Genomic DNA, 12,772 nt, shown 5'->3' with positions numbered 1-12,772 from the left:
CAAGCCAAATCAGCGATAAAAAATGGTGCATGCCAACAAAGCTCTACACATTAGCTATTGCTTTCTCTATTATACAGCAGATTCACCATCTTGAGATTGGCTCATGTGGTGATGCCACTAAGTGCTTCTGTTCTGGCTGCTGTTCTGCATATTGCTATCGAGATTCATCACTGCAGTCCACCAAGAAACAAAACTGGAAAGAGGTAATACATAACAGAAGATATAACAGGATAGCAATAACCTCAATTAAATAGGCAATAGTTAATTTTCTGCCAGTTTACTTCTGGGAGGGGGGAGAAATTCTTTGGAAGTCGGACATCTCAGGTATATAAGAACATATTCTGAGATAAACCAAAAGTAAAGATAAAACAAATCACAAAAATACTATGGATAAACATTTATTCCTATCAAATAAACATTGCATATAACAGCATACTACAAATTCATATTCAAGTAACAAAAAATTATCTGGTTGGCTGTGAAGAGGGTTCTGGCCATACATAAGGAGTACCAGGAGTAATGGCACCAATTTTCTGACTAGTTACAGATTTTGCTTCAACACTGAAAATAAATAATACAAAGTAAAAGCATTTATCAGCAATAAAAATTTTGGTGCACTTAAAATACAGCAGTATATAGCACTAAATATTTTTGTTATAATTAAGTAGCTTTATTCATCTAAGAATGCACTAATTTCTGCATGGATCTGCATATAGTAAATGCTTTTCATGACAAGATATTTGTGAAATGCACTACATTTGCAGAAAATATTCAAAATCAAAACCACAAATGTTAAAAATTTATAATCGGGCACCCCTTGATATTTTCGGCGATTTTTTTCATGCCATGAATGGAACTAAGGAGTAATATTTCCAAGATAGCTGTTATTCAAAACAATGTCGAAAACAGATTACAAAACAACAGAAGTACTTACCTTCATTTTTTGTGGCTACGTCTCATTGCCAATGTTATACGACTATGACACATAAGTTTTACGCAATGAATTTAATCTTGAAATAGTTTCTTTTCTAGCTGATTCTACCTGAGCAGCAATACCACATAAATTTTGCAAAGTAGGAGTCAAAAACGTCATTCGACGACTGCCATGTAATTCAGGGAATAGTTCACTAATAAATGCAGGAAACTGATTTTCAAGGCAATCATAGGCTTTTAGTAGCACGAATAACATCCAGAAAATGTCCACCTCTTCGTAATCACTATCTAAAAAAATCATTGCTTGCACTATCTTGCATTATACCCGCAATTTTATTTTTTTTTTCAACACAACTATCCCTCTTTATACATTACTAATCCACAAGCTGACGTATACCATACAACAGGAAAACATGTGACCAGTGGTGCCAAAAGAACCACGAAACCAACAAACTACCAATCATAGCTGAATATTTCCTCCAGGCTGAGTAAAACTGTGATAAAACAAATTGTACTGACAAATTCTGCTGTGCCCGAGTTTTCTCGGGATAATAATTAACTGCATTATGTACGAACCCGAGATAACTCTGGATAATCAGGCAAGCAGTTAAAAACAGGGAGTTTCTGTGATCTACTGGGAGATGTGATGAAAAACTCTAGAGTTGGCAGCTACAAATGCCTTAAATTATGTCAAAATAGCAAAATTTTATAAAAACTGCATTAATAGTTCCTTTTTTTATAATAGTGCTCAAAATCTTTGCTCAGTAATGTTAAGTCTACATTAGTCTACCTTTAAAATTACGATTTTATCGGGGAAAACTCATTTCAGGCATAATAGACAATATACAAGTATTTCTTAAGCCTGATTCAATTATGAAATCCCACTAAATATGAAAGTTGCTGGACATGTCACCAATCACAGCAGTAGACGTTTAAAAGAACATATAATGTTTTATTTAATTAGATAATAAAAAGATACAAATTATGGATATAGCATATAAAAACTTTAATCACTTGCATTAATTTTTCCATTACATGATCATTTTTTATCTGCTTTCAAAGTAATGGCCTATTTTGATGCTCAGATCCTGTACTTTTGAAAATATTCTACTTCATGCAGTCCCATATAATAATCCTTTTTTTGAAATTTGAGGAAAAAATAGAACTTGTATCCTTGTTTACAAAAATTAAACTAGCGTTTCACAATTAAAAGAATTTATATTAAACCAAAATGAACTTTTTAAAATTGCACTGTGCTGTGGCATCATTCCTATTCGTTACTGGTGTTAAATCACACTGTTTACCAATAATGTATATATGTTAATGGTATTACTAGCTCTGTAATGGCAATACAAATATCTCATTTACTAAATTTTACAGGGAAAAAAGTTTCTACAGTTCTAAAATATTCCAGTTACTTGAGCTTTCCAGCTGAATGACTAAATTTTCATCCAAACTAACCTATTATGAGAAGCAAAGCAATATACACTGAAGAAACAAAGCTTACATAAAAGTTATTATGATAGGAATGCAAGTATTAAAACCACAGATGGTAGGAGATAACGTGTTTATAAATAAGAAAGGGAAAAGCTAAAAGGAGGGGGAGAAAAGTAGAGAGATTATTCTGAGATTAGTAGCAATACAAATTTAGAGATACCTGTACATTTTCCTGCAGGTAACAGAAGTGTTGTGTCACCAAGGTCTGCATGTTGACATAACTATGCTACTCAATTTGGTAAAACTTCTAGGAAACTTTATTATTTAAAACAGTATGTATAATTCCTCATTTCTCTTAAAAAGGAAGGTGCCATATATATAACTATAATTGTAACATAAAACACTTAACTGTAACTGTAGCATACAGCAGTAGCTGGTAGTGTCGAAAAAGCAATGTTTAGCTAATCTCATGTAATCTTATTTCTACTTAATATTAATTCATATATATTTGATACGTATCTGATTTATTCCAACTGTTTCTCAGATAAATCCCTCAATATAGGAAATGCTGGCATTCTCTTCCTCTTTCTGGATGGTAATATATATACGAACAAAATTAGTACAGGTATGATTGCCTTGGACTTCACTAGTGAACTTAGAGCGATTAGGGAGGCCCTCGCTTTATATCTAGCTGACTAGCAACCTGTGGACACTGCAGAGGGTTTTGTTGTCTTTTCAGATTCTAAATTGGCCTTGAAAGCTATCAGAAACAGAAATATTCACATCACCTCAGCTATTAATTTTCTAATAGAGCAGCTACACAGCAGAGAAAAATCTTGTGTGCTACAATGGATTCCTGCACATGTAAACATTCAGGGAAATAAGTGTGCTGATTCTCTGGTTAAAGAAACCAGAGATCTTGAATAATCCAATATCTCCATCACATTCATTAATACAAATGCACTAGCCAGATAAAAACTTCCAACTCGTAGTTTTAAGAAGCCACTTGTCAAAGACTCGGATTGCCCTAGAAACATAACATCCATAATAGTTATATTAAGAACAAATCATTATAAGGGTATGAAAACTCATCAGAACAAATTAAGATCATTTATCAACTGCAGAAACTGCCCCGAATTACAGCTGAAAGCAAGACATATCTTTCAGTGCCTGCCTTTCACCACAAATATTTTAAAACTCAGAATGATACAACTCATTGATCCACTGCAGGAATTCCTGTATGGACCTGAGGCACCAGAGCTAGTGGCCGCAGTCGTTTGGACCTTTGGGAAAGTCTGATTCGGGAATCGTGTTTTAAACGGAAATAGGATTGTTCGGGTGGCCATTTCGATATCGGGCTGCTTCGCAGTCGGGATGTTTCGGCGTCAAGACATATTTTTCTTTACACGACTGTATTATATCTTGCCATATTATATTAAGTTGATTTAAATTAATAACTTTGTTTACTTTAAAATAATTTAATAAACATTGTATATAAAATAATATATAAAATGTTTCTGTGTACAGTTTTATACAAACACACCGTTGCACATGACATATTAATTTTAAGAGAGTAAGGTGCTGTCAAAATATGGCTTGTACGAATGATTTCTCTGAACTAGCCAATTAAAATTTCAAGAACTTTTGACGAATCATGTAAATATTGTACCAGCATAATTTTAAAATTGATAATATAACTTCTGTTATATCAGAAGTTTAGCCCCGATTCTCTTTGATACTGATATAATTTTCCAACTATGTGTAATTTCTTTACATCTCATACTTGTAAATAACTATACATATTTAAAGCAACCGTTATTGAGTATACAAAAAGTAAACAGAATTATTAAACAAAATAAAACTAATATATTATGACAAGATAAAATACAGTCATGTAAAGAAAAATATGTCTTGGTGGCGAAACATTCCGACGCCAAAACATACTGACGGCGAGACGTCCCCACGGCAAAACATACTGACGGCGAAATGTCCCGATGGTGAAACGGCCATGGTGAAATGGTGATGGCCTGTTACAGTTAATGCTACTGGCCACAAGAGGGCGTGGCCTTTTTATTTTTATGCTCATTATATATATTTTTTTTAACCGCATTGCATATTTTGATGAAAATGTAGTGGCTACAAGGGAAAACTGATGAACGTTCTAATGTAAACATTTTTTTGTAAATAGTTGTAAAATAAAGTACCTTAAATCTTTACTAACGGACACAGTCTTTAATGTCAATAAAGGGCTTACCATTAGTTACCGAAAATTACGCCAAAGCAATAAATAATCTGAAAGAAAGTTTTGGCAGATAGAAAATTTTAATAAACACATATGAATCATCAGCTGAATTTAAAGCCAGTCAAAAAAATGGATGATTATAACTTATATGATAGTTTAAAAATTGAAATTAGAGGCCTTGATTCCCTTAACGTTACTTCGAATTCTTTACAACTATTTGTTATGCCCACTGTTACTGAGAATACTTGCTAGCGAATTAGTTTTAGATTTCAATCGATCATTAACACTGTAGCATCCTCTTCTTCGATGTACTCTTGGTTCATCAAAGGATTGGATTGTGAAGTAATCTTAAACTTTAACGTTTTTAATGTATTCATAGATGCAGTGTTCAAAATTTAAATTCACTGTGTTCTGTTCAAAGAGTTCTAGTCATATGTATTGGGTACAATAGCTGCACAGGATAATGAAGCTAAACGGATAATTTTTTTCCATTAGCTTCACGGATAATGTAAGCCCTTATTTTTCCATCTTGTCTTGGATGACACTCTTGTACAACTCCCATCTTCCATAATAATCTTGGTAGTTTTTCTGCCTTTTCCAAAATTTACAGATCCCTTCAAAAGATATGTTACAGCATTACCTCTCTGAATTTGCTTTACGTTTCTAATTTCAAGTTCATCAAAGGATTGGATTGTGAAGTAATCTTAAACTTTAACGTTTTTAATGTATTCATAGATGCAGTGTTCAAAATTTAAATTCACTGTGTTCTGTTCAAAGAGTTCTAGTCATATGTATTGGGTACAATAGCTGCACAGGATAATGAAGCTAAACGGATAATTTTTTTCCATTAGCTTCACAGATAATGTAAGCCCTTATTTTTCCATCTTGTCTTGGATGACACTCTTGTACAACTCCCATCTTCCATAATAATCTTGGTAGTTTTTCTGCCTTTTCCAAAATTTACAGATCCCTTCAAAAGATATGTTACAGCATTACCTCTCTGAATTTGCTTTACGTTTCTAATTTCAAGTGAGTATTTCCCTTTCCATCTTTTCCCAAAACCTTCTAATAACCTTAACCCGTATTTATATTGCCTTGTTAATTTTTCTTTTGTTGAATCGGGTTTAAGAAATTTGCCTTATGGTAAACATGTCAGTCTTCATTTAACTTAAATGAGCTGGTATTAGCGGTTCTCGTTTTCTGACTTCACTAAGAACGTAAGTCAGCGGACGTGAATTCAATATTGCCTCAATTTCAATTAAAATTGTTTCCTGCTCTTCAAATTTAAGTGAAGCCTTCATGAATATTTTCTTCAAACATGACTTTATAGATCTAATAAGCCTTTCCCAGAAACTGCCCAGCAAGGCCGTCTTTTCTACATCGAATTTCCACTTAATACCTTTATTACCAGAATAATTTTGAACTTCTCTGTCCTTGATGGTATTCCATAGTTTTTGTAAACCCTTTTCTGCTCTTTTAAAGGTTTTTGCATTGTCTGAGTATACCATTCGATATACTCTTCTAGGACAGAAGAAAATTTTTTGTGGTCTGGCTAGACACTAGTTCCAAATGCGCAGTTCTTGTTACAGCGCATGTATACAGAGCAATATAAGCCTTCCCAATTTCATCCTTTGTACTCATAGGACCATCAAAATCAACTCCTACCACTTCGAAGGGATTTGCCTCTGTTATTTTTTTGGTTGGTAAAGGAGCGATATCCTGGCTATGCTACTGGCCGCGAGAGGCGTGGCCTTTTTATTTTTATGATCGTTATAGTTTTTCTACTGCATTGCGGATTTTGATAAAAATGTAGTGGCAACAAAAGAAAAATGATGAAAATTCTATGTAAGCATTTTGTTGTAAATAGTTGTAAAATAAAGTTCTGTGTAAAAAACAAAATGGCAAAGAATTCCAAGTGTCTTGTAAATCATCAAGAAAGGTAAGCAAAAGATTATTTATCAAATGTTAAATATTAAAAATAAGAATAGCAAAAAAGTACAATAATTTTAAAATGGCCAAAAGTCCTAGACCCATTCTAAATTGTATTATCTTCTCACTGCTAACCCATGTATACAAGAACAACAAAAACAACTCTAATTTCTTTCAGTAGCAAAAACAAATTTTTTGTCTTTATTTGCTGAATATACTATAACAATAAAGCTCAGAAATGCTATATGTATAATGTGATAATTTATTATTATAGCATTAAAGATTTATGATAATATAATAATAAAGATTCGACATTACAACTCATCTGTATTGTACACATGCATTCTGTTTTCTAATTCTAAAGAGCACATTTTACACAAAAGAAAAAAAAAATTGCTTAAAACTTAAGTAATGCTACAGATAATGAAATAATAATTTATAATGTCAATTAAATTATATTAAATATTTACTGATGTTACAAATGTGTGATCTTTATTATTATTATTATTATGCAAAGCTACAAAATACTTACTTTTCTTCGACACCAGCTGTAATAGCTTTCCTTTTTGTTCCTTCTATCAGGATCAGTGGAGGACGAGCTTGACGTCTTCCATCTCGAGTAAAATAGTAATTACCAAACAATTTATGAGATGAACCATCAGGTAATTTTGGTGGAGGAGGTGATCTAATAATAATAATAACAGTTATATGATAAATTGTTTAACAAAAATTAATAAGCATTTATGAAACAAATTCTAGGAAATTTAATTTTCTTGTAAATATGAATTAATTTCATGGAAAATATGTTTTCCTGTTGTTGAATCAGATAATTAATGGCATAAAAATTGATTAATTATATTACTTTTGAGAATGAATTGAACTAATGCAATTAATTGTGCTTTTCCTGTAGTATTCCTTGTTTTATAGATTTTTAAAGCGAAATTTGAATTTGTAAGCAGGGTTGCCACTCAAACAGGAGAATGAAATTCCTCGACTTTTCCAGGTTTTCCAGGTGTGTTTCAAGAAAATTTCAGTCTATCCGCGTAATGTACGTTGACTGTGCTAAGATGTAAATTAATTATGGTATTACTTGTATTGTGTAGCAAATTCACTTAATTATTCAATAAATCTCAGAGGACATTTATTCTTAATTATTCTTGGTATACTTTGTTTGATAATTTTGTTTAGTTTTCCACTTAAGAAATTTTATAAAATTTAAGATATATATATTGGATAACAAATGTATGTTTTATTTAATTATTACTCATGATCATCACCAGTTCAACACAAGGCTAATCCGGTCCTTATAAATCACAACGCAATGCTAAATAGTTCGGTTAGATTTTAGGTAAATTTAATTTGCGTGAGGTATGTTCTTAAAAGGCACCTTAACACTTGAAAACACAAATATAATTATAATAGTTGTTGTTTTCTCCATTGAAGATTGAGATTAGAATCTTCCCAATCTGGAATAAAATAAGGCTTTTTTTTGCAGACATTCTGCAGCTAAACGAAAGAAAGAAATCTATTTTAATAAATTGAGGTATTTTATATTTATTTCGCAGCATACATAAGGAAAAAATATGTGCATTAAATTTCGTGATGGTATGTCATCATACTGCTATAATTAATTTCAGGATTATGACAGAGAAAATTTCCTGAAATTTGGAAATATTATTTACTAATAATAAATAAATTTAGAGGGAAGAAGCAACATTAAATTATATGAAAACCATAAAAATAATTACTTAAAAATTGAATTAGAATAATCAACAATATTTTAGCGAATATAGTTATATTACATGGCTAGCCTAGATGACTGATTACTATTTTTTTATTTTACTGCAAAATGACAAGGTATTTATTAAAAAGAAAAAAAAAAAAAAAAGGTTTAAAAAGATTTTGCGGTAAAATTCTAGTATACGGTAAGGCTTTGGCACGATTTTGAAAATTGTCGCCAAGACCAAAATGACCCGTTTATTGCGCATCATACAAGTGAAATGCTATTACGCCGCTAGAATGCGGAGGGAAAATTTGCCAAGGAATTTGGCGACGGAACCTGGCGGCCAGAATTTCCCTCTCCGTGACGTGTACAGGAAATTGAGAAACACGTGTTAAGAAGAAACGCTCTTTGACAAAAAGAAAACTACGAAAATCCGTTTCTAAATTATTGCAAAAAATCCAAGAAGAAACGTTTTATCAAAGGACGTTTCTTCTTGGATTTTTCGCAATAATTTTAAAAACGGATTTTCGTAGTTTTTTTTTTTTTTTTTTTTTCCCCTGAAAATAATTAATCCATGAATTAATTTACTTGTGCCAAAAAATATTTTCTTTTCCTTTAGAGTTTAACCACTTCCGCTAAGACTAAACTTCACGGTTGCGGTGCAGTGCGCTACAATATAACATGCGGTAAAGTGTCTCATTTACGCTGCTCCGCATCTGCGAGTGCAATCCAGAGCTGTAACTCGAGAAATAAACAATCTCGTTGTTAGGCGACGTGTGCACCACGTTATTTTCATTTTTGCGATAAATGCTTATCGACGTGGTGTTCACGTCGCTCGCGGTTTGAGACAAAAGCATCTTGACGTGCGTGGCATGTCTTTTTAGCACAAGTGGTTAAAGAAATTTTAAACGATATTCATTTTATGAACTCTTGATAACGTGACCTTCGAACTTCGACACCGGTTTCGAGCTTTGGCAACAGATATATCAGACATGCACAGCTGTTTCCCTCTATGATGGAACGGAGCCACAGCCACGTCTGTTGCAGAGAGGTTTTCCTTCTTTACAATACATATTTCTTTGATTCTAACCTCCATGGTACCGTATACTAGGATTAAACCCATTTTGTTTTATACGAGAACAGGTACTTTCTTTAGTTCATGCACTGCACATGCGATTCTCGAGAATACTGGAAACCAAAAGTTGCTTTGCCTTTCTAAAGGACAATCAAATTGGAGCTGCGAAAATTGGCCCCCCGGTTTTCCAGGTAGCGTGGCAACACTGTGTAAGAGTTTTAGCAGCATTTTCTTCACTATTTTGGGGCAATTCTACAGTTTTGTGATGAAACGCATCATCTGAAAGTTTCTTTTTATAATTTTATGACAGCAGGTAATATAATTTTGTCAACCAAATTATGTTTTTAATTTAAGAGCAATTAATTCAATCATATCAAAAGAAGTTATTTGTGCTTTTTCACATACACTAAATTGCTCTTAAAAAAAAATCTCTATTTATTTGGATCTTGCAGATAATGAGTTTGTCTTTTGTTGCAAGCTAAGGATGATTAGTTTGCAAGCAACACTCAAGCTTCCTCAGAACCATAGTTTGACAATTTATAACCATCTCCAGACACTCGGGAACCATTTGATCACTTTCTGTCACAGATGTAAATTCTAATTTAAGAACTTGTCATTGTACTTGCGATGAACATTACATATTTTAGTGAAGGAAACATCCTTACTGAGCTTGGGATCATAAGTCTGATTGCTAACATCATCATTTTACTTATAGGTGCTTTTAAAATAAAAAAATAACATATTGTATATTACCTTTAAATCTGTTTTAATTAAGTTTGACAATACTGAGGTACTGTACCTTTGAAAGCAAATATATCAGTTGTAACCTAAGCATACATGAAATAGGGAATTGCCTGTCTGTTATATGAAAAGCTCTTGACTGATAGTCTGCGCCTGCCTGTTGCTGTGCAATAAATAAGCCCTAATCCATTTTTCATGGAGGTGCCTTAAAGAATTACTTTTCTGTCTGCCATCTTGGTGCACTTCATGATGAACCGACATTGTTTAAACTTTACTTTTCCTGAAGCAAACATTCACCAAAAACAAAATAAGAATAAAACAATCACTTGGCTCACCCCCTACTTAAAATATAGCAGCCCCATTGCAATAGTGGAAACAAGCAACTAGACATATTGGCGACAACAGTTCTGGTAGACAGACTGTAGTAGACTATGCTAGTACACTGGTTGTACCAGCGAATGTTACATTGGGAATAAGAATAAATGAAAGAGGGATATATCTCCTTCTCCCTTCTATAATTCTGCAATTTCTCCTTGATGTACAGTGTCTGCTGACATGAGCGACAAAGCTTTGTTTGGATTAAACCCAGGACTATAATAATGAAACCCAATTCAAATTTGCTGTTTTGGTTTCTATCGGACAGGTTTGGGATTAAAAGTTCTGCACTTTGGTTAAAACCAGGAACATGGAATAAGTTTTGGCTGATCTTTAGAATATGGTAACTGGTAGTTTGGCAACATTTTGGAGGTGATAAAGGTTACTACCTGGGACTTTGGTAATAATGTGAGCAGTACTCAGTTCCGATTACGCATTATTTTGTGTGAGGGAAATGAGAGATCATGGGATAAGTCATGTGATATTAATGGACAAATTACGGTTCTTTAATCGGAAAAGGGGGGAATTTGGAAAAATATCTGTGGCTGTATATTATTTTGTATTAAGCTTCATTGTGTGTTGTGTGAAGTAGGGTTGAATAATTTTGGGATTGTATGGCACTGTCTAAAGTGAATTCTAGATTTTTAATGCGTTTGTGTGATAATTCAAAAGAATTGGTTGAATGGTGCATGAGTGTAGGTCCATAATAAAAGTGTATCTACCATGAAAGCAAGATTCTGAAGAAGATTAGGTAAGTTAGTATTTTTAATTATTTGAGGATATTATTTTTATGCATTGTTCTAAATGTAAAGTGGAAGTAAAGTAATTTGGTATTATTGGGAAAATTGTTATTAGCAATGATTTAGTTTAAAGTAATTAGGATTGTAAGCTAATTTTTATTAATTTAATGTATGTGCTTATTTATATTTTAAGTAGTGTTTTTGAATTTAATTATATTTTAATTAAATGATAGTTATTTTGTGAATTTTATGTTTGTAGGAATTTGGTATACGTTTTAGTTGAAGTAAACGTGCATGGAAATAATTTAAATATTTGACACTAAGTATTTGTAATGTTTGCGGTATGAATTCGTTGGTGACGTTTACAATATAATAGATAATTTAGAGGTAAAAGTTTTTGGATATTTTATTTATTTTATACGTGGATATTCATATTTGGAAAGGGTATATACTTTTTCGTTATTAGGTAATTTCATATATGTTCTTTTTAACGGGTTTAAAGATTCAGAAAATTGTCATGCATTTTCGTGAAATTTTTCTAATTTATGAGAAAAAAGCAGTGTACATGGATATGGAGAAGAGTGTGCGCAATGCCATTTTTGTGTAATTCTGGGATGTTTTTTTAAGTAAAAATAAGTCGACGTGTACATGGTTTATGTGTATGTGTTATTTTGAAAAACGCGTAAGGAGTATGGTATTGTGCACTTTTTCCCAATTTTGCAGTGAATATTTGTCATGATTAAGCAGTTTTGTTAAATAAAATTTCTAGAATAAGTGTAATTCGGCTAGTAGATTGTTGGAAGAAGTGTTCAGTAGATAAAAAGAAAATAAACATGTCTTTACTTCGTGAAGACAAAAAGGCGGCGGGAAAAAAAATATAGAGGGTTGCTGTAGGAGAGTTGGTCACCAAATTTTCGCCAAGTTACCATAATCTAAAGATCAACCTAAGTTTTGATTTGTTCAGCCACTCCCTGCTAGAAAGTTAGATTCGACTAAAATAAGTATCTAAACTATTTACTTATGTATGGGTATTGACAGTGATGTCTTATCATGTTAAGGTGCAATTGTACACATGATGCATAGGAAAATAAAAATGTTGCACTGCACAAGAAGAGTCACACCATTATATAAGTACATGCAGAATAATTTGGTAAAATCCTAGTGTACGGTACGGCCTCGGGGGCGACTCAAAAAATTGTTGCCAAACACCAGAATGACTCATTGACTGCTCATCATAAAGTCACCAAATCCCATGTGTACCATATATTAGGATTTAACCAATAATTTTTATTGTATGTATTTGTAAAACTTGGCAACACACTACAAGAATCTTGAGGTTCTCACACAAAAATACAGTAGATGATTCACATATTTTAAGAAGTTTGATATGTTAAATTTTTTAATTTTACTTACCTAGTGGCTAATTTATCCTGAAATCTCAATGCATTCTTAAGGTCTCTCTAAAAATACACAAAAAGAATACACATTTAATTTTTAAAGAGAAAAACAACGTCAACACGCAACGATGAAAAGCTAATGTCAACTGAAGGTCTTTTCCCAAAGGACAGAAACAATAG

General features: G+C 32.5%; 1 protein-coding gene across 2 annotated transcripts in view; it reads right to left on the bottom strand.

The window, feature by feature from the left end:
- Nucleotides 1–382: 382 nt before the first annotated feature.
- The window catches only part of LOC118196916 (NADH dehydrogenase [ubiquinone] 1 alpha subcomplex subunit 7-like), a 64,522-nt gene continuing 52,132 nt past the window's right edge, over nt 383–12,772 (bottom strand). For both annotated transcript variants that reach the window (XM_035368383.2, XM_035368382.2), the window contains exons 4-6: nt 12,609–12,655; nt 7,074–7,226; nt 383–561 (exon numbers count right to left, since the gene is read on the bottom strand). In XM_035368383.2, the coding sequence (XP_035224274.1) occupies nt 465–561; nt 7,074–7,226; nt 12,609–12,655 (297 nt within the window). In that variant the 3' untranslated portion in view covers nt 383–464. The remainder of the gene's footprint in view (nt 562–7,073; nt 7,227–12,608; nt 12,656–12,772) is intronic.

Source organism: Stegodyphus dumicola, chromosome 2 (assembly GCF_044657685.1).
Source record: "Stegodyphus dumicola isolate Sdum_Otavi_A_Nest chromosome 2, ASM4465768v1".
NCBI classification, from domain to species: Eukaryota; Metazoa; Arthropoda; class Arachnida; order Araneae; family Eresidae; genus Stegodyphus; species Stegodyphus dumicola.
Note: the sequence above shows the minus strand (reverse complement) of the source record. Positions and strands in the feature narration are given on the sequence as shown.